Consider the following 20,652-nt stretch of genomic DNA (forward strand, 5'->3'; position numbering starts at 1 on the left):
AACTTACCTATGTGTATTTTTACTGCTCAGAAATCTTGAGCTGTCTGGCCTGTCACTTGGCCTTGAAGCACCACCAGCTTGTCTCCATGCTTTACTGCTATGTTACTGCAAAGCAAAAACATAACATAATAACACTGAGACACGCAGGGGGACCTTGAATCTAGATTTTCATATTGTTTCTCCCCTTACGTTAATCATGAATACCTAACTCTGAAATCTATTAAACCCATTTAGAAATCACATTCACTTTTTTGATGAATATTTCCTATATTTTCTCCTCGTCTGGCAGCTGCAGCGCCCCAACATTAAGCAGATGCAGCCTGTCTTTCTTTTCTCACCTGTTTTCTGTCATGTCCACTCACACCTCACTCCTTCCTCCTTTGTCAGTCTCTTCTTCCTCTCCACACTTTCCCACACTCTTATGTTTAAGTGAGCAGTCACATGATCCTAGATGCTTTCATGCACTTTCTGATTCCTCCTTAAAACGCATTAAAAAGCATAAATATTTGGAGGAATTTTTCAGTCTTAGAACATCATTGTTATGTAAGTCAAAAAGGGTTGACTGAACAGTTTTCAAATTCTCAGTATGGGGTCTGGAAAGTTAGGCAATAAGAGACTTGATGAAATGCAAAATTCAGAGTGATCCTGGATGTTCTTATAACATATGGCCTCATCCATGAAGTGCTCTTAAGTGCAAACAGTAAATTGTGTTCTGCAAGACCATTCCCAGAACACAAGGACTCGTTTAAGAGTACTGCATTAGACTTAACTATCTTCATGGAGACACAAGCAGATGGCACCACCAGGTCAAGTTACAGGTCAGTTGTAAAGCGGTGACCCGGCTGAATAAATGCAAAACTGTGGAACTTTCCAGACAATCAGAATAATGCATTAGTGATGGAAGCAAGGCTGCCAATCTGACCCTCCGAACACCACCACAACAACACTCTCACGCACCACATTCATACTAGGCAAGATGGGTGAAATGCCTTGCTTAAAGACACTATGTTTTTTGTTTTTTTTTTCCCACTGGCACACCACTTTACCACCTGGTATTCCCATCTAAGCACTAACCAGGCCTGGCTCTGCTTAGCTTCTGAGATGTGACAAGATTGGGCTTTGACAAAGAGGTTTGGCCACGAAAAAGCAATGACAAAACAATGACATTTCCATGGAGACAAGCAGAACTTACGTGTATGAGTATTTTATTGAATTGGAAAATGTAATATACTTGCACAGCTGATATAACTTAATAAAAATTTCAGTGATTTTGTTCATCTGTTTCTTGACTCCTTTTGGCTCATTGTGACCCCTCACTCTCTTTACTTTTATGTTCAGCCTTTCTAATATTTGCTTTTTGCTGCTCTGCCATGGCTAAAACTTAACAATGCTAATATTAGCATGGTGTTTGGCTTCTCCTATTTCCCCGAAAGGCCTGAGACACCAATACTCACAAGTGTCCCAGCAGATATAAATGCCCACTGCATTATTCACCCCATAACAACACATTTCACTGCACATGAATTCTGAACAGTACCTTTGTTTGTTTAAATACCCCATTAAAGGCTTTAGTAATGCCTCCCTGCAATGGATTACAAAGGCGTTAAGTCATATTTACCAAAAACTGTTCAAAACCAATTTAGTTAACATAAAACATTTTCTGGAAATGTTTTGTTTACAACTCTATTAAATCACGCATTTGGGAGTTTGTAATGACTTATAATAGTTGTACCTCCAAACAGCTGTCCAGACCATAACAATGTTCTTACTAAATACACAGCCTTACACATATCACTCATTAAAGGGTGAGTCAGTTGTCCATGCACCTGCAGATAAAGACACTTTGATCCCTGAACAAATGAAGTCAGCCCATCTGGACCACTTTACACAAAAATCTTAAAGAGGGGGTAGTATGCAGCATGTACTTTTTGGAGCTTTCCCGTTCTTCCCTCTTCAAAAACATGCCTGAAGAGGTTTTAGACGTCACCCATGTTTGTTTCAGTCATTTAGCGATCTCTCCCAAGCCCTATGCAAACCCTCCTTATGGTCTGCTGTAAGAGTCTGTCCAATGCTCAGCCCACAAGCCTACGTCACCCATGCTCCCACACAACCATTTTGCATAAATATACAAAAGCAAAATACAAAACAATACACTACAGCTTCACAAACCGATGCAACCAATGTGCAGTAGTTTCAGTAGCGGGATGCACTTGGCTTGTGTTGTTATAGTGCTCAAAAGGGGGTTCCCAGTGGCAAAACCACTTTAGTACGGTGTTTTCGGTGATTATAGCATTTTCAAAACAATAAAAGGTAACATGGTGATTTCATGTGTTAACAATTAATACCCCATAAAAATGTAATAGCCCTTCTTTAAAGTGCATATGACAGGTTAGACTACTCATTTCTTTAAAGCATCGTTAACATGTTTTAAGATTTTACTAAACATCAGGCATTTTTTTTTTCTAGATTTAAAATGTAATTTTATACTTTTACTTCCTGGTTGGACATAGTCAGCAGATACAACCAGAGACTGTATATAAAAATGGACGTAGCTAACCTGCTAGCTACCGCATTCAAAATGGGAAGGGATCATGTGCGTGATTTCGGATCCATCGACTCTGGCTCCAATTCACTTTACATTAAGTATTGTCACCCCTGTCTCTGTAGCTGCTGCAGTTAGCCTTGTTTTTGGTCTTAAAATGTTCATATTAACCCACACTACATAATCCCGGTATTTTCATTTTACTATTGTGTCTGTAAATCAAGATATTAATAACAGATGATTCTGGCACCATCTTTTCCTGAGGTTATTCCCGCTAGCGTTAGCAATTGGTTTGATTGACAGCATTGCTAAACGCCCATTCCGTGCTAAACCAGTGTTGCGGGCAGGGAAGTGGTGTTACCTTCATCAGCCTCGCTCTGGATTGGCTCTTTGGTTGCTATGATACTTGTAGTCGGAATTCCAAATATAAAACTCAGCTTCATATTCGCCCCTATAACTGCTCACCTCCATGAGCTTCATTTTACTAGAGTCGAACGCTGTGGGCGACATCACACTCCGTTACTCCACTTCTTTACACGGTCCATGGATATGACATACGTAGTGTTAATTCCCTAACTTACCTAGCAACCACAATGTTAACAAGGGACAAAACTATGCTAAATATTTACTACAGGTACTATCCCACTAAACCAATTCATAATTATAAAAACATGCAAACCTGCCCCGTGTACTTCTAAATACCTTAACTTCACATAATCCAAAAACACACAATGAGCACAAGTAGCTATTAAATACAGATAGGTCGCTGCGGTGATTTAATGTTTTTAATAAATAGGCCACTTTGGTGAAACCAGCTGCATGTGGTCTGAGGTGAGAAGTTGAGAGCGGATCTGTTAAGTGCAGACATCACATCATGACTGTCAGCAGGACACTGAAGCTACTTACATCACTCTGTCCTTGTTTCATTTGCTTCCATAGAACTTCCTTAAAAATGTAAATTGAAGAGGTTGTAGTTTACCAAGGAAATTGTTAGCCCAAGATCATGTCACTACCATTAATGCTGGGCGGCCAGGCGAGGGAAGAGGGGAATAGGTTTCACATCTGCTATCTACTGGTGAAAAAAGAAAAAACAAATAAACTTACAGATCGTAGCTTTAAATACAAGAAGGAGCACTTTATGTTTTATCCTTAAATCGTAGAGTTTAAGCTCTGCAGTGTGTGACAGAGTAAAATTGTGAATGGACCAAAACACAAAACTAAGAATGTTTTTAATTAAATGCATGATTAAACAATTTAAAACACCTTCTAAAACAAAATTTGCTTTAGCCATCTTTCCATTGGACAGGGCTCAGACTAAACGCTTGAACTATGTGTTTCGAGCTCATACTTTGGCCCACACACTGTTATCCTGCAGCTGTGTTGGTTTAGGCCCATGCCACCTGACCAATCACGCCGGACGCCATTAGCCATTAGCACGCTACGCTACATGCTGCTACACATACGCACGCTAGCTCTACCACGCATCAGGCTTTCCTTTGTCTAACACCCTCCACATTCGCGACCTCTTGACCCCAGCGTGGCAGGCGACACTCAGCGCTAACATTTGAACGTGCTTCCTGCTTCAGGGGTCATTAACATGTTTAACTCACCTTGGTGCTAATTCAGGCGTGAATTTCTTGTGGTTCAACAGCGAGGTGGGGGGTAGCAGCCACCGAGAACAGGTCTGAGACAAGTGCAGTGGGAAAGGAGAGGAAAATGTGAGATTATAGTCTTATATTTGTATATATAAATGTAATTGTTAGCTCATCCCTGTGACAAACTGCTTTTTTGCCATATATCTGCTCAAACACAGACACTACACACTTTTCTCTGCCTACTTCTCCAGTTGGTAGCCTCTGCAAGGCTCTGAGTGAGTGACAACTGGATTTGTCACAGTTAAATGTGAACTTTCAGAAGAGGGTAACTTTATTTACTTGGAGTGACTCGTGATAAAAAAATTATTGAAAATGTTTTTATCATGATCTGGTTTCAATAGAATTGGCATATACATTTTTGGGGATTTAATATGCTCTTTTATCAGGTGGTGGGAATGGATGACAGGGCATAATCATGGCAGTGGTTACAGTGTGATTACTTCAGTTTTAATTGAATCAGGATGGTTTCAGTTCCTCACTGATCAGCTTTGGCCTTTTCATCGGCAGGTCTACAGCCAATCCTCTGTCAGGAAAACGTGGTTTGGAGCAGAGTTCAGACTCTGGAGAGAGAATCAGTTTGTGGACTTGCAAGTCGTGACTTGGACTCAAGTCAGACCTGAGTCACTATTTTAATCCCTTGAGACTTGATAAAACTGATGTGGGGCTTCAATTACTGTGACTGGAAACTCCACTTAGACGTAGAGCTCTGTGACTTGAGGTGACTCAAGATGACTGTGTTTCTCCTCAAAAAAGGAACAAACTTCCCAGTCCTCACTCTGGACTATCACCAAAAATCATACAAATTGCAAAAGAAGAAGCTGTATTCAATAATGTGGTATAAAGACTTGAAGTGGCTTGTGGGCCACTGATTTTGGACTCGACTTGGACTTAAGTCCAAAGACTTAAGACTTGATCGATTGCCACCGAAAGGTCAGCTCAGTTTTGTTAAGTGGCCTTATGATGTGTGTGTAAGGCACACAAGACTTGAACTGCAAAAAAATGAATCATCAGCTATTTTATTGTACAACCAAGATAAATTGACATTTCAAAATAATTTCTACATAATTTAAGGACATTTCCCGATAAGAAAAAGAAGTGATTTACCAGTTGATTTTGAATTGACAAGTGAAACATTTCTTGAAACTAGACACACATATTTTCTACACACACATGTCAAGATGTTGCTATTGTACCTTTTTTAAACAGTATACACACCATAAATCTCTTGTTTTCTCTGCCAGATCAAAGCAGACGACCGCATGCTCTACACCACCCGAGGCCTCCTGATCCGCTCCGTCCGGCCCTCAGACGCCGGCTCTTACACGTGCCTTGCCCAAGAGCACTCCCACTTCACCCACACCCTCCTCAAAATCAAACTACAGCTCGTAACGCATGTGCAGCTGGCCTCCAAACCCGGCGAAGAAACTCACCTCAAAGCCGAATCCAAGCAGCACTATAAGGACTACCTCCGGGTCATGAGCGCCCCCTACGGCTCGCTGGAGGAGTACTGCGACTCGCTGTGGCTGGAGAAGAGACCGAGCCGGGCCAAAGGGAAAGGCTTAGGGAGTAGTAAGTGGAAGCACATGCAGGAGATGAAAAAGAACAGAAACAGAAGACACCACGTGAAGGCGGAGGAGGTACAACGTTAAACAAGTGACTTACAATTCAATATGTTTCAGCTGTCCATAGCACAATTTAAATGTTGGAAGTGTTTTTATTATTATTTAATGTCATGTTACATTAATTTGACTTGTTGTAATGTTCTAATGTTCCTTGATCAAAAACATACCTGGAATAGATTTTATTTGATTCACACTTGCCTGTTGCACTTAGTTCTTACTTTTCTTACTTGGTGGAGCGTCCCCTGTGATGTCGGTATGATGCTCTTGTCCAGATGTGCGTCCCCTCACTACTGCACTTGCTGCTTTTGCCTAATCATAAAGTAAACTATAAATTTAGTAACATAATACTATCATGATTTTATTATAACAAATCAAAAGCAACATGATCTTTGATGGCTGTCTATACTGCCATTTTTAGATTCATTTCTTTTGAAAAACTGTGGCCCCTTTCTCTGTAAATGCTGCTGTCAGGATTGTCATTTTGATCTTAAAATGCTCGTATTAACCCGCTCTACATGATCCTGGTATTTTTATTTCGCTATTGTGTCCGTAAATCAAGAAATAAACATTAATAACAGACAAATCAGGTGCCTTCTTTTCCCGAGGTCAGTCCCGCTAGCGATTAACAGTGTCACTTAGCAGGAAGAGGCGTTATCTTCAGCAGCCTCGCTCTGGGTTGGCTCTTTGGTTGCTATGATACTTGCGGTCGGAATTCTAAATTCTATAACTTCTAGCCTCGATGAGCTTCATTTGACTGGAGCCAAACACTATGAGTGAAGTCACATTCACTTAGTCCACTTCTTTTTACAGTCTATGGAGGGGATAGACAATTTGTATGATTAGACAAAACTGCAGAAATACGCAATGATGCACATCTCGACGGGGGTGCATAGACTGACAGAACACCACCACCTGCTTGTCTCCATGGAAACCACAGTTTGGAAGTAAAGTACTATCTTTTATTCATTTATTTCATTACAGGTGTTTTTTTTTCTATTATGCTGTTTTTGTTGTTGCTTGAAATACCTTGAATAAACTACATTAATAATACAGTATTCTTACTGTAAGCAGACGCCACTCTCCACTGATCAGGAGTCTTAATGTGGAAATCTTAATAAAAGTGCACGTAGGGATAAAAACACAACTTCCTCAAACCTGTCTCAGCACAGATCGTCTGTCATCGTCTTTGAAGGCACTGACGCACAAATTTCAAGGTCTTTTGTTTTGTTTGTTTTTTTGTTTTTTTCATTTTGCAAACATCAATATTTACAACATGTAGTGCTTATTTACAAGTGAGAACAAGTGAGGAATATTAAATGGATATGCAAAAGTGAGAGAAGGGTTTGTAGTTAGGTACTTGTCAAAGTGAGGGCAGTGACACAACAGTAGAGGCCATTATCATGATTATAATGGAAAAAGAAACAATAAACACACACACACAAGAGTTTACCATATACATGACCAAACATTTACACACCAAGTTGTCTTTATAAATCACAAACTTAAAATGGAAAATCACGTTTGTAAAATATTAGCATCTACACACAGTTTATAACAAAAAAAAAAAAAAAAAAAAAAACCCAAACCCTGACCTGTAACTTGGTCTGGTGGCACCATCTGACCATCTTTACAAGATTTTATGCCATACTGTGGAACATTCCAGGCAAAGTAAAGCTTGTTTCTATCACCACGGAGACACACAGAAATTAATATGAAGCATCTAATTGTCAATGTCATTTTGACAATAGCAATGCTGCAATTTTTTAAGTCAATTGCCTCACTCCCCATAGTTGCCAGCAGAGGGCACCAAACATCTATATAAAAAGTAATACCTCCCACTGTAAACCATAGCATATATTTAGGCCAGTCTAAAGAAAAGTTTGTCTAATAATTTGTGTCACCTGACCTTGACAATTTTAAAGTGGGGTACAATTTATTTTATTCTGTATGTGATCACTATTGTAGGATTGTAAACGCAGTTGGACAGGTTGCTATGGTGATACTGTATGAATGACTGTAAATATACAACGTGTACAGGAGCATGCCTAGTTTACTCCATTACTAAACTGTATAAATACAACGATAATGTTTGTTTTGAAGAATATTTTTGTACAAATGTCTCACTGATTGTAGGTCAAGTTGATGGATTTTTCATGTGTGTGTGTGTATAATTTAATAAACGTGTTAAATATGTTGTTGTATATTTAGTAAAACTTTGGTCAAACACTCAGAATATAACTGTGGATCAGCTCCGAGCAGATTCTTCAGGGCTTAAATGATGGGACTTTCGGCTCCTTTATGAAATTCAAATCTTCTGGATCTGTTCATTTCAAAGAGCTGTTCAAAGGATTGGCTCTTTGACTATTTACTTACGTGTCACAACAGAAGCCAACATGAGAACTCACTTTAACAAGAAACTAAACAAGAGAATTGACTGAGGCTAATGGTTTAAAATGGTTCAAACTGAGAGTGAGAGTGTGTCTACCCATTGAAATTATGCATAAAAAGTGTACAATAATAATAATAATAATAATAATAATAATAATAATAATAATAATAATAATAATAATAATAATAATAATAATAATAATAATAATAATAATAATAATAATAATAAGATCATTTACCAAATGAGCTCTGAATCCAACTGTTCACATTATGGAACCATACAAAAGAGCTGGCTCGTTTATAAACATCACATCACTACTCCCAACAGGTGTGTCCATGTGTGGTGAGGCATCCTTCCTTCTCACAGTCACAGGACAATCTCTGCCAAACTCCCATTTAAATCTATGATGAGTTTTTTAAGATATCCAGCTGTGAAATATATCCAAATAGTCAGACTGCTGAATCAACCCAGTCTGAAACCCCTGAAGCCCAGTACGTATAAGTCAGCTGTGTACTGTCTGCTTCTAATTAGAAAGGGTTTTATTATCTGATATTAAGGATTTACACATTAGCATGCTAGTAAGCTTGTCAGCTTTAATTGCCCCGGCAAAACTCACTGAGAGTTGTGAAAAGTGCTTATAAACTCATCATGGTGAATAATTAGGATGCACAGAATACATAAGGAATAACCGTTTAAAACGAATTAGTTCTGTTTTTCATGTTTTTAAGATGATAAAAATCAGGTACAGCTCCTTTAAACAAACACAAAACCAGATGATATGAAACATCTTTTCCTCTCGTTATCATTCAGCAGATGGTTTGGAAATATCTTAGTTCTGCTTGGCTTCGTTGGGCTCTGGATATAGCAGCTCCAGTCCCCGTGCGCTGTATGCACTGTCAGGATGATTCAGGAGCAGCTGCCTCCTGGTTTACTCAGACAGGCACAGAAAGTAGGTAGAACCAGCCCAAAGCGTGTAAAATGTGAAGACTTGTGATCCACCTAACCCAGTCACAGAATGAGAATACAGAGATAAGGCTGTATTGTTAGCGTCATCAGGAGGAAGCTATGACGCAAACTGTGTGTCTGACCCCAAATGTCTCCCAATACTTACATAACCTCAGACGCACACATTAGCTGGTTTGCTAGCTTACATCACTGTGCAACTAATGGATTTACCATTTTATTAAGCTTAAAAGTGCACTGTGTGACTTGTGGCTGTGGGTGTCTGCCACTTGCTTGTCTACATGAACATATAATTGCTTTGACTAGAATGTTCCAGAGTTAATATTATCTAGCTCCATGGAGACAAGGTGACGCCAGCAGCCAAAGCTGGAGCTCGGATCTGTGGAGAGGTGACTCGCTCACAGTAAGAATGCATATTTTATATGGTATTTTGGGAGTAAAGACAAATGCACTATGCGATACTGTGGAATATTATCTCCATGGAGACAAGCAGGTAGTAGACCCTCCACCAGGAAAGTTACGTAGTGCACCTTTCTGTTTGTTTTATTGCCCAAAATGAAATTATATTGAAAAACCTTTTTTTCCTGACACAGGTCTGATCAGCCTGGTAGTGACAACTGCTTGTCTTCATGGAGATACTGTATAAGTTCCACACTGGAACATTTTCAGGGGAAAAACATTGAAATGTGAACTGAAATGGATAACCAAGACAACATGAGCTACCAATTCAAGATCGATAGCTGAGACTAAAAAGTACAAATATCGGACTGATATATCGACCAAACAATATATCAGTCTATCTCTAATAATCTATAACATGAGCTTGTGATCTTCTTGTTCAGGTGTACATTTTTTGTTTATAACCTGTATAATCTGACATTGTGTGGTGCTATATCACTGTACTTAACATAAACTGGGAGAATGTTCATCATCTTAAATGATCAAAGACTATTAGCTTCTTCTTATTTCTACATGTAGTAGACAAACAAACACTTGATACGTTCAAGCTAAACTTAAGTCCAAGGAGATACTCTTTTCTTTATAAAATCCCAAAACTGAAAGATGTTTAGAACTTGTCATGTGCTTGGATTCACCGCCCTCCATCCAGATGTCCCATTTAGTCCGCTCCTCTGTGATTTCTCTCTTTCTTGTAACAAAGATGATAAATAATACAAGATGCATGTTTATAGTTTATTTATCACTTCTGCAGTGACAGAAGCAGTGCAGCCATGCCAGAAAAAGACCAGAGAAGACTATTGTAGATGCAGGCAGAATGTGCCCATGTTAACTCCAAATGGATACACCCTGCAGATGTGAGTCTGTCTGAAACCAGAACATGCTTTGGTCGCCCCATCCAGACACAGAAAAGATTTCCCTTGTGCTCAGGTTTCTCTCATTAATGTAAAACATGCAGAATAGGCAAATCCTCAAGCTAGGTGTTTTTAACTAAGACTTTGACAAAGATTTTCTGAAGCCAATTGGCACGGTATCACTGTGTATTTTTGATAGGAAAATGTGTTGTCATTGTTTGACACATTATTCAATATGGTCAGTATACGTCAGCCTCTAAGGAGTACTGGGTGACTGCACTTCAGCTCCCCATCACCTCAACTTTCAGTAGAGACTCTTAAAAAGATCATCTTTGCTGTCTGTATTTCAACGGTCTGTCCATACTGGAGCTGTTTACATTCACAGTGAAAAGAAGTGCTTGTCCTGCATTTTGGTGATAAATACAGGGTGTTCGTTTGAGATCGGGGTTAAGAAAATTGTAGGTGGCTTTCAGATCATGCGGAAAGTACGGTTTAATACCATTTGGATACTGTTCCAATCCATTAGTTCATCCATCTGCTTCAGGCTAGGGAAGGCCTCATTGGCAACTGAGACGTTTTCTGAGTTCAGCTTTTTTTTAGAAGTAATTATTCTGTCACTGGTCATTCAACAAAAGAGGATGATCTTTGAATCTTCTAAGGATCATTTTTAGCTCAGCAGGAAACGCCCATTTGAAGACTACTGACAGAGACTGAGAGGAGTCAAAGTTAAGGGTAGCATTTTGTCCTTGTAGAGTCCACTGCATTTGATCCACCTTCAATGCCATTGAGACATCACTCGGATACCCAGATTTTGAGCTAGTCTTGGTCAAGACTACCTTAGCTGGAGAATTTTGCCTGTTGTGCAGATTTTTGGTTGACAGGAGAAACTGGAGCGCCTGCAGGAAACCCACCCAGACAAAGAGAGAACATGCAAAATCCACACAGCAAGGCCTGAGCAACCCAGAAATCCAACCTACCTGAGAGATGAGACTACTAGACAGTTGACACTCAGTTATTGTGCAGTCTTGCAACACTGGAGTCTCCCACAATTAGGACAAGTTTCCAGCCTTTAAAGCTCCAGTAATTGTGCAGTCCCCAGCACATTGGAGGACCTCTGGTACATATGTCACTATATGGCAACGGTTTACGTTTTCAAAATATGTCCCACATACATATCTTCATTTCAATTTCAGACCACCATAAAATAACAAGACATCTTAATCTCCCTTTACTAACAGAAACAACACATACACTACCAGTCAAGTTTGGAGACACCATCTCAAATTTTGTAAACATACAGAAGACATCAAATATATGCAATTATGTAGCAAAGAAAAAAGTTAAATAACTCAAAGCTAAATATATTTTTTAAATTTTATATTCAAATCCTCAAAGTAGCCACCCTTTGCTTTGTCAACAGCGCTGCAAACCCTTGGCCTTCTCTCATGAGCTTTATGATGAAGTCTCCTGAAATGGTTTTCACCCCAGAGCTGTGCTTTGAGTCACAAAATATCAAGTGTTCAAAGGAGTGATCAAAGCAAATGTCACTGGTGCGGGCCGGCTGAATTTGGGGAAGAAGGTAGACTGTCCAGTGGAGCAACAACGGTCCAGGCAAAGGGCGGAAGACACAACGAGGTCCCTGGATGGAAAGCTGTGTCCAGCGGAGCTGCAAGGGTCCCAAGGAGGGGCAGAGGACACGAGGAGGTCCCTGGATGGAAGACGGTGTCCAGCGGAGCTACCACGGCTCTGACGAGGAGAGGACAGGTTGGGAGTGGACCGGTCGGGACAGGACAGCAAGTGGGGAACAGGCCCGTGAGCAGGAGACAGACAGGTAAGCAGGGTAGGCAGGTCGTGTTGTCCAATGAATTCTCCGAGGTGGGAGAATGCCGGGCGGAGCAAGGAACCCGGTCCCGAGTCCGCTTGGTCCATGATGGCGAGATCGTTATGTCATAACGGCAGGTGCAGGAGCGGACCAAGGAATGCAGACTCGGGGCAGATTTACAGTGTTTATTTACAGTTTGTGAAATAATATTACAGAAACAAGGGTTGATCTGGTGGTGAGCAGGAGGCCAGGTGCTGGCCAGGATCCAGGAGCGGAACGTGGAGTGCAGCGGAGACAACAATGCGGGCAGCACCAGGGTAGGGAGCAGAGTGCAACCCAGGGTCCAGTGATGTGGAGTTCTGTTTAGCTGTGCATACGACTGAAAGGTTTTTATTCTGCACTCTTTTCTTTTAATGGTAATTTTATGATGACAAAAGAAACATGGACTGACGGACTTTTATTAGACATAGTAAAATGACAGGAAAGTATTTGAGAAGTGACAGGAAAGTTTTGTAAAGTAATGGGAAAGTTCTTAAACTGAGCAAGACAGTGTTTAAAGAGTGCGAGAGAGAGTTTTTAAAGGGTGCAAACGAGTGGGTGAGAGAGTTGCAGATTGGATGATTATTTATGTTTTGATTTGTGTGATTTTAATGTCTTTCTTATTCTGTAAAGCACTTTGAATTACCTTGTGTATGAATTGTGCTATACAAATAAACTTGCCTTGCCTTGCAAAAACATGTCCAAACGTTTGAGTGATAGTGTAACTAGGCTAAAATCTTCCAAATATCCAGCTTTAGTGTTAAATACTTTCTTTAATAAGCACTGTCTCATACCGGAGTCCACTTATAATGTAAGTTGACAGAAATCCCTGAGCGAGCGGAGACAGCAGACCGGAGCTAAATTGAACCATCATGATCTAAGACACGTCCCTCCTCTTTATTACAGTGTCTTTACCGGTGCGCAGATATGTGGATCGGACAGGTGTTGAAAGACAACTCCGTGGCCCGAATGAAGAAACCCAAATGTTGTCAGATAGATTGGTTAGGATGGTTGCTCGAGGCTAGGGCGAAGGCGAGAGGTATGTGAGAACGGGCCAAAACAGTTGTTGCCTCCTTGCAGTAATGACGGCCTTGTTGCGAGCGTGATGATTTAGCGATGTAAGATTTGTAGCAGGAAACAGAGAGATCCAGACAAGGGCATGACAGATGTGTTCATTTCCAGTGGCTTTGAAACTAAATGGCTTTCTCCGTGTTGACCTTCTCACAGTGGTGTCGTGGTTACAGGTGTAAAGTAATACTGTTACTTTAAAACATTGTGTACGGTTAAAAGGTACTATCATGTGACGTCATAGTAGTTTTAGATTATATGGTCAACATGTTTAACTAACTTGACATAAGACATATTTTTGTTTGTCAAATCTGAAGTGAAATCAGATTTTTTTTACAGATGGTTTTAAAGCCATAGTATGATATTAAATGTATCTGCCCACATTGATATAGTTGTACAGTATGGTTTTAACTCTCTGCTTACAAACTTTTCCGGTGAGGGATGGAGCACCTGCTTGTTTTCCATAGAGATATGACACAGCAGGGCATTAAACTTCATCATCTCCATGGATACAAGCACCAACAGGACAAGCCAGGTGAGGTCTGCGTAGAGGCAAGCGCACTTATAGCAAGAGCGCATGTTTTGCAATGTTTTTTTTCAGCAATAGAGCATCTGTAAATGAATAATACTTTGAGGGCGGAGCTACATGGAGCGCACAGAAATATCTTGAGCGCTGACTCACCAAGAGGTTAGGTTGTAGTGCACAATAAACCCTCACAAATTCAATCAGTCTGCTCAGTAAGTACACATTAACAAATCAGTAATTTAAATCAACATTAATATTTTGAAATCGAGTAATATAATTCACGTTTAATCTTTTTGCAGAGTCCTCAAGTTAAAGTTCTGTACCTGATATATTTGAGAAAAAAAATGTATTGCCCCAGTGCAGATACAAGGCCTCAGTTATAATTCCATGCGCTAAACTGTGAGTATGAACTGAAAAATGACATGTGCAATTTGTGGGTGTGTTGCATATTCAGCTGCTTTGAAAACAACACTGCAGCTTCTGTCCTGTGCAAAATGTTTGTACTTGTCTCTCAACGTATTATATTATCACAGTTTTAGCTCTTATACTTAAAATAAAGCTGACAGGAGCAGCTAAACACTCAATTGCATTTCCTCCGTCTCAACTGTTGCTAGTGAAAACATTATTGACTCATAAGAGCAAAACTGCGCTGCGTTATCTTTAGCGTCTCTATGGGAAATTGCATTGGGTTTTTGCTCCACTTTTTTTTTTTTGCATATCTTGATAAATGAGGCCCGTAATGTATAGGCAGCACATGAGGTCAAAATATGTCAACTGTATGCCGACTTCCTCGAGTTAGAAAGCATATTAGTGAAATGAGCAGTGAGTATGCTAATTGTTGTGGCAAAACTCCGCTCTGGCCTCTGAAAGTTGTGAAAAGTGCTTATAAACTCATCGCGGTGAATGATTGGGATATTTGGAATGTATTAAGTAAGTGAGGCCACTCCAAACCTTTTAAAATTAACCAGTTATGGCTTTCACATTTTAAAAAAATTGTAGAAATCATGTACAGCGGCTTTAAGGTGAACCTGGTGATGGTAAACAGTCAGGACTTGTCTGGGGCTGGCTGGGACGTGCAGGTCACTGAGCACAACTATGGGGTCAGATCACTGAGTATCACGTGTCATTTAGCATTAGCCGTCAGTGGATATCGGCTTTCACTCACGGTTTGATCAGTCCCGTGTTAGTCCCTATAGAGGTCAAAGGTCACAGGCGAAGCTGCGGGCTGTGAGGAACTTATCATTTTTCATCTTGGGGGTTAAAACAGTTAAGGCGATGGATGTCTAAATATGATGGAGTGTGTTGGAGATCGTTTGTTTATGAGGAAACCTGTAGTTCATATTTGACACAGTAGCCCTCAGACGAAAAACAAAGACAATATTTGACGAAATAGTTCCTGTGGCTCTATGACCTACTTAGACTAAACACAGTCAGTTCAATGAGGCCATCCACTGGACTACCGTTCGTTTGTAAATCTAGAACTTAAATTTAAAGTCATTTAACCATTTAACATACATAAGGACAACTGAAAGCAAATAATTCAAGATTCCTGATGTTGGCTTTAACAACTTAATGTATTTCATCCCAGCTCTGACTAGACATTTTACTCACCTTGACTACTACTTTTCTGACAGTAAAATGATCTTTAAAAAAAAGTTTTTAACAGAACAGGTTGCTCAGTATGCTCCAAATGAACTCCGTACCAAAAATATCCAAAACACACGGCGGAACTAAGCCAGCCTTGCAACATGGTCAACACGACCTGAAGAGAGATCTCCTGGGAAACCCTGTCTCTTTTATATATTTGGCCACATTATATGTTTTCATATGTGATTATACTGCCTTATTTAATTTGCTTCTGAGTCAGTGTATTCTCATAAGGTAGCTGCAGGGGGAGATCAATCGTTAAACGTTACTTGTACTGCTATAATAAGGACTGTGGACAGCAACCATGGATCTACTAAAATAACTGTATAGGGTATTGTTAGTTTTGAGTTGTCTCGAGTTGGATTAGTGGCCACTCATTGGTACTACAACACAAAAATCCCTCCTGTCCAGAAAGGATTTTTTTTTTGTTTTCATAGAGCGTAATGTAATCACAAACTGCTCATGTTCAGCTGACAGGGCACTTACGGCGTTCACAAAAGTCAAATTTTGTGGCGATTCTGACCTAGTTTCAGATCATTAACTTTTTCTCACCTCAAAATCCATCTATTGTCTTAAAAACCTCTTTTTAATCATTAGCATCAGCTCAAGGGCTGATTGGTTAGAGTGGTCATGTGGTACGACATGTGAGCGATCTGAACAAGCCGAACTGTCACGAACGGGACGCGAGTTTATAACATGGCTCAGAAGCTCCTGGAAGCATAAACATTATCATTTATAATTTATTTATTATTCCTTTGCCTCCTTCGCAGCCGCTTCGCTCTCTCTCGTTGCACAAAGTCTCATAGGGGGTGCATAGTCGATGGGCAGGGCAGGACTGGATGTACCTAGCCGCTAAAGGCTAAAATAGCAACATGCGCACGGCCCATTGACTTCAATGCATGCTCATGTTTAGGACTCAGAAGTTGCACAGCCTCTTGCCTCATGTTGCTCCCAATGCTTTACTTAGCTGCTGAATCCAAAACCTCACAGTTAAGACTCTTATCTGACTCACAATATCAGAGATTTCCAGCTGCTGGGCTTATTTCCTCTGCTAAAGCGTAAGCACTTTCGAGCACAGCGCTTTATGATGACGTCACTGGGTTTGGTTCGTTTGCGCAGGTGAGTGAGGGATCAAAGTCTAGTGTTAATACAGCCCTAGATGTGTCAGATACAGATCCTTATCATACTTCCCTGCATTATTAAACAAAGCAGCAGAATGAAAAGCCATCTTAGAATCAGCTGGGCCAACGGGTTAATAATGAAGTTAAAAGCTGTAATCACAAAAGGGACTCCATGAGATTTCTACGGCTAACAAAGCTAATGCAGGTTCAAAATAAACTGACTTGGTTGCACGTCACAGCGGATTTGTGTTGTATGGAAACCCCAGCCGTCAGGAAAGCTCCTTGTATGTGACGTTTAATGAGGATAGTAAACTGGAAATGTACCAGAGCGCTGTTGAACCTGGGAGGACTGTCAGTTGGATTTCCAAAGTCTTAAGAAAAGAAAGAAACAGATAAGACAACGTTCCCAGTTCTCAGGCAGGATTGTTCAGTTTAGCAAGCAAGAGGTTCTATTTATTTTGATGACATATCCTTTACGAGCGTTCTAAGGTTATCCCAACACGCAGACAGGTTGTCACGGTAATGAACTTGTCTTTATGCAAATATACAGCCGTCAGCGTGATTTTATAGGTCATTTTCACACAATACGTTACAATAGAGTAGTGTTGGTTTAACTGGTGCACTGGCCAGTCTTTCAACTCTGCTCCCAGGTAAGAAAATATAACGGATTACACGTGATCCGGCTGTTAATTCTTAAACTCAGTCTAAATAAGCAGAAGAAGTGTGGAATGTTTCTAGCAATCTCGGAAAAGTCCAGATGAGATTGGCTTTTGTGGTGTAGTCTTTTAATTAGCACTGATTGCTTTGGTTGTGTCCATTGATGGGAGTTGTTTTGAATTGCTGCCTTTGCAAACTATTCTTACATTTTTGCATTAAAGGTGCTGTAGCAGATTTATAAATTCTTAAATGTGGAAAAACATAACTGCATCATTTTAAATGCTTTGCAGTGGTTCAAAGTTATTCCTCACTTACCTTATGCATTTCAAACATTCTAATTATTCATCACACCTTCTATCTTTACTAGGCTTATTTATTTATTTTTTTTTACTTATTTTTATATTTTTTTTATATTTTATAGAGTAACAACGAGGCCACTTACGTCGCCCGGACTGGCGTTACCGGGGCCCCACCCTGGAGCCAGGCCTGGGGTGGGTGCTCGGCAGCGAGCGCCTGGTGGCCGGGCCTTTCCCCACGGGGCCCGGTCGGGCCCAGCCCGAAGAAACGACGTGGGGCCGTCCTCCCGTGGACCCACCACCTGCGGGAGGAGCCATGAGGGGCGGGTGCGGAGAGATCCGGGCAGCAGTCGAAGGCGGGGACCTCGACGACCGGATCTCCGGACATGGAGACTGGCTCTGGGGACATGGAATGTCACCTCGCTGGGGGGGAAGGAGCCTGAGCTTGTGCGGGAGGTTGAGCGTTACCGGCTAGATATAGTCGGCCTCACCTCCACGCACAGCTTGGGCTCTGGAACCCAACTTCTTGAGAGGGGTTGGACTCTCCATTTCTCTGGCGTTGCCCGCGGGGAGCGGCGGCGAGCTGGTGTGGGCTTGCTCATTGCCCCACAGCTCAGCCGCTGCGTGTTGGGGTTCACTCCGGTGAACGAGAGGGTCGCGTCCCTGCGCCTTCGGGTCGGGGACAGGTCTCTCACTGTTGTGTCGGCCTACGGGCCAAACAGCAGTGCAGAGTACCCGGCCTTCTTGGAGTCCCTGGGAGGGGTACTAGACAGTGCACCAACCGGGGACTCCGTTGTTCTCCTGGGGGACTTCAACGCCCATGTGGGTAACGACAGTGACACTTGGAGGGGCGTGATTGGGAGGAACGGCCTCCCCGATCTGAACCCGAGCGGTGTTTTGTTATTGGACTTCTGTGCTAGTCACAGCTTGTCCATAACAAACACCATGTTCGAGCACAAGGGTGTCCATCGGTGCACATGGCACCAGGACACTCTAGGTCGGAGGTCGATGATCGACTTTGTTGTCGTGTCATCTGACCTCCGACCGCGTGTCTTGGACACTCGGGTGAAGAGAGGGGCTGAGCTGTCAACTGATCACCACCTGGTGGTGAGTTGGATCCGCTGGCGGAGGAGGAAGCCGGACAGACCTGGCAGGCCCAAGCGCATTGTGAGGGTCTGCTGGGAATGTCTGGCGGAGCCCTCTGTCAGGGGGGTCTTCAACTCCCACCTCCGGGAGAGCTTCTCCCTGATCCCGGGGGAGGTTGGAGACATGGACTCCGAGTGGGCCATGTTCTCCACCTCTATTGTTGATGCGGCTGCTCGTAGCTGTGGTCGTAAGGTCTGTGGTGCTTGTCGCGGCGGCAATCCCCGAACCCGGTGGTGGACACCGGAAGTAAGGGATGCCGTCAAGCTGAAGAAGGAGTCCTATCGAGCCTTGTTGGCTCGTGGGACTCCTGAGGCAGCTGATGAGTACCGGCGGGCCAAGCGTGCCGCGGCTCGGGCAGTCACAGAGGCAAAAACTCGGGGTTGGGAGGAGTTCGGGGAGGCCATGGAGGAGGACTATCGGACGGCCTCAAAGAGATTCTGGCAAACCGTCCGACGCCTCAGGAGGGGAAAGCAGTGCTTCACCAACACTGTTTACAGTGCGGGTGGAGAGCTGCTGACTTCGACTGGGGATGTTGTCGGGCGGTGGAAGGAATACTTTGAGGATCTCCTCAATCCCACTGTCACGTCTTCCGAGGAGGAAGCAGAAACTGGGGACCCAGAGGCGGACTCGTCCATCACCCTGGCTGAAGTCACTGAGGTGGTTGGCAAGCTCCTCGGTGGCAAGGCTCCGGGGGTGGACGAGATCCGTCCTGAGTACCTCAAGTCTCTGGATGTTGTGGGACTGTCTTGGCTGACACGTCTCTGCAACATCGCGTGGCGGTCGGGGACAGTGCCTGTGGAATGGCAGACCGGGGTGGTGGTCCCTCTGTATAAGAAGGGGGACCGGAGGGTGTGTTCCAATTACAGGGGAATCACACTCCTCAGCCTTCCCGGTAAGGTCTATTCCAGGGTACTGGAGAGGAGAATCCGACCGATAGTCGAACCTCGGATTCAGGAGGAGCAGTGTGGTTTTCGTCCTGGTCGTGGAACACTGGACCAGCTCTATACTCTCCATCGGGTCCTCGAGGGCTCATGGGAGTATGCCCAACCAGTCCACATGTGTTTTGTGGATCTGGAGAAGGCATTCGACCGTGTCCCTCGTGGTGTCCTTTGGGGGGTGCTCTGGGAGTATGGGGTCCGGGGCTCTTCGCTAAGGGCTGTCCGGTCCCTGTATGACCGGAGCAGGAGCTGTGTTCGCATTGCCGGCAGTAAGTCAGACCTGTTCCCGGTGCATGTTGGACTCCGCCAGGGCTGCCCTTTGTCACCGGTTCTGTTCATTATATTTATGGACAGAATTTCTAGGCGCAGCCAGGGGCCGGAGGGGGCCTGGTTTGGGAACCACAGGATTTCATCTCTGCTGTTTGCAGATGATGTTGTCCTGATGGCTTCTTCGAGCCAGGACCTGCAGCAGGCACTGGGGCGGTTTGCAGCCGAGTGTGAAGCGGCTGGGATGAGAATCAGCTCCTCCAAATCCGAGGCCATGGTTCTCGACCGGAAAAAGGTGGTTTGCTCTCTCCGGGTGGGTGGTGAGTCTCTGCCCCAAGTGGAGGAGTTCAAGTATCTCGGGGTCTTGTTCACGAGTGAGGGAAGGATGGAGCGGGAGATTGACAGGCGGATCGGTGCAGCGTCTGCAGTGATGCGGTCGCTGTATCGGTCCGTTGTGGTAAAGAAGGAGCTGAGCCGGAAGGCGAAGCTCTCGATTTACCGGTCAATCTACGTTCCTACCCTCACCTATGGTCATGAGCTCTGGGTCATGACCGAAAGGACAAGGTCGCGGATACAAGCGGCTGAAATGGGCTTCCTCCGCAGAGTGGCCGGGCGCACCCTTAGGGATAGGGTGAGGAGCTCGG

The 20,652-nt window shown here is 42.9% G+C and overlaps 1 protein-coding gene across 1 annotated transcript in view; it reads left to right on the forward strand.

The window, feature by feature from the left end:
• Window positions 1-7,994, forward strand: part of sema3d (sema domain, immunoglobulin domain (Ig), short basic domain, secreted, (semaphorin) 3D) — a 134,395-nt gene extending 126,401 nt beyond the window's left edge. Inside the window, exon 19 of the mRNA XM_033968276.2 lies at window positions 5,439-7,994. Coding sequence (XP_033824167.1) covers window positions 5,439-5,846 — 408 coding nt within the window. The 3' untranslated portion in view covers window positions 5,847-7,994. The remainder of the gene's footprint in view (window positions 1-5,438) is intronic.
• Window positions 7,995-20,652: the final 12,658 nt, after the last annotated feature.

This window comes from Periophthalmus magnuspinnatus, chromosome 6 (assembly GCF_009829125.3).
Source record: "Periophthalmus magnuspinnatus isolate fPerMag1 chromosome 6, fPerMag1.2.pri, whole genome shotgun sequence".
Taxonomy (NCBI): Eukaryota; Metazoa; Chordata; class Actinopteri; order Gobiiformes; family Gobiidae; genus Periophthalmus; species Periophthalmus magnuspinnatus.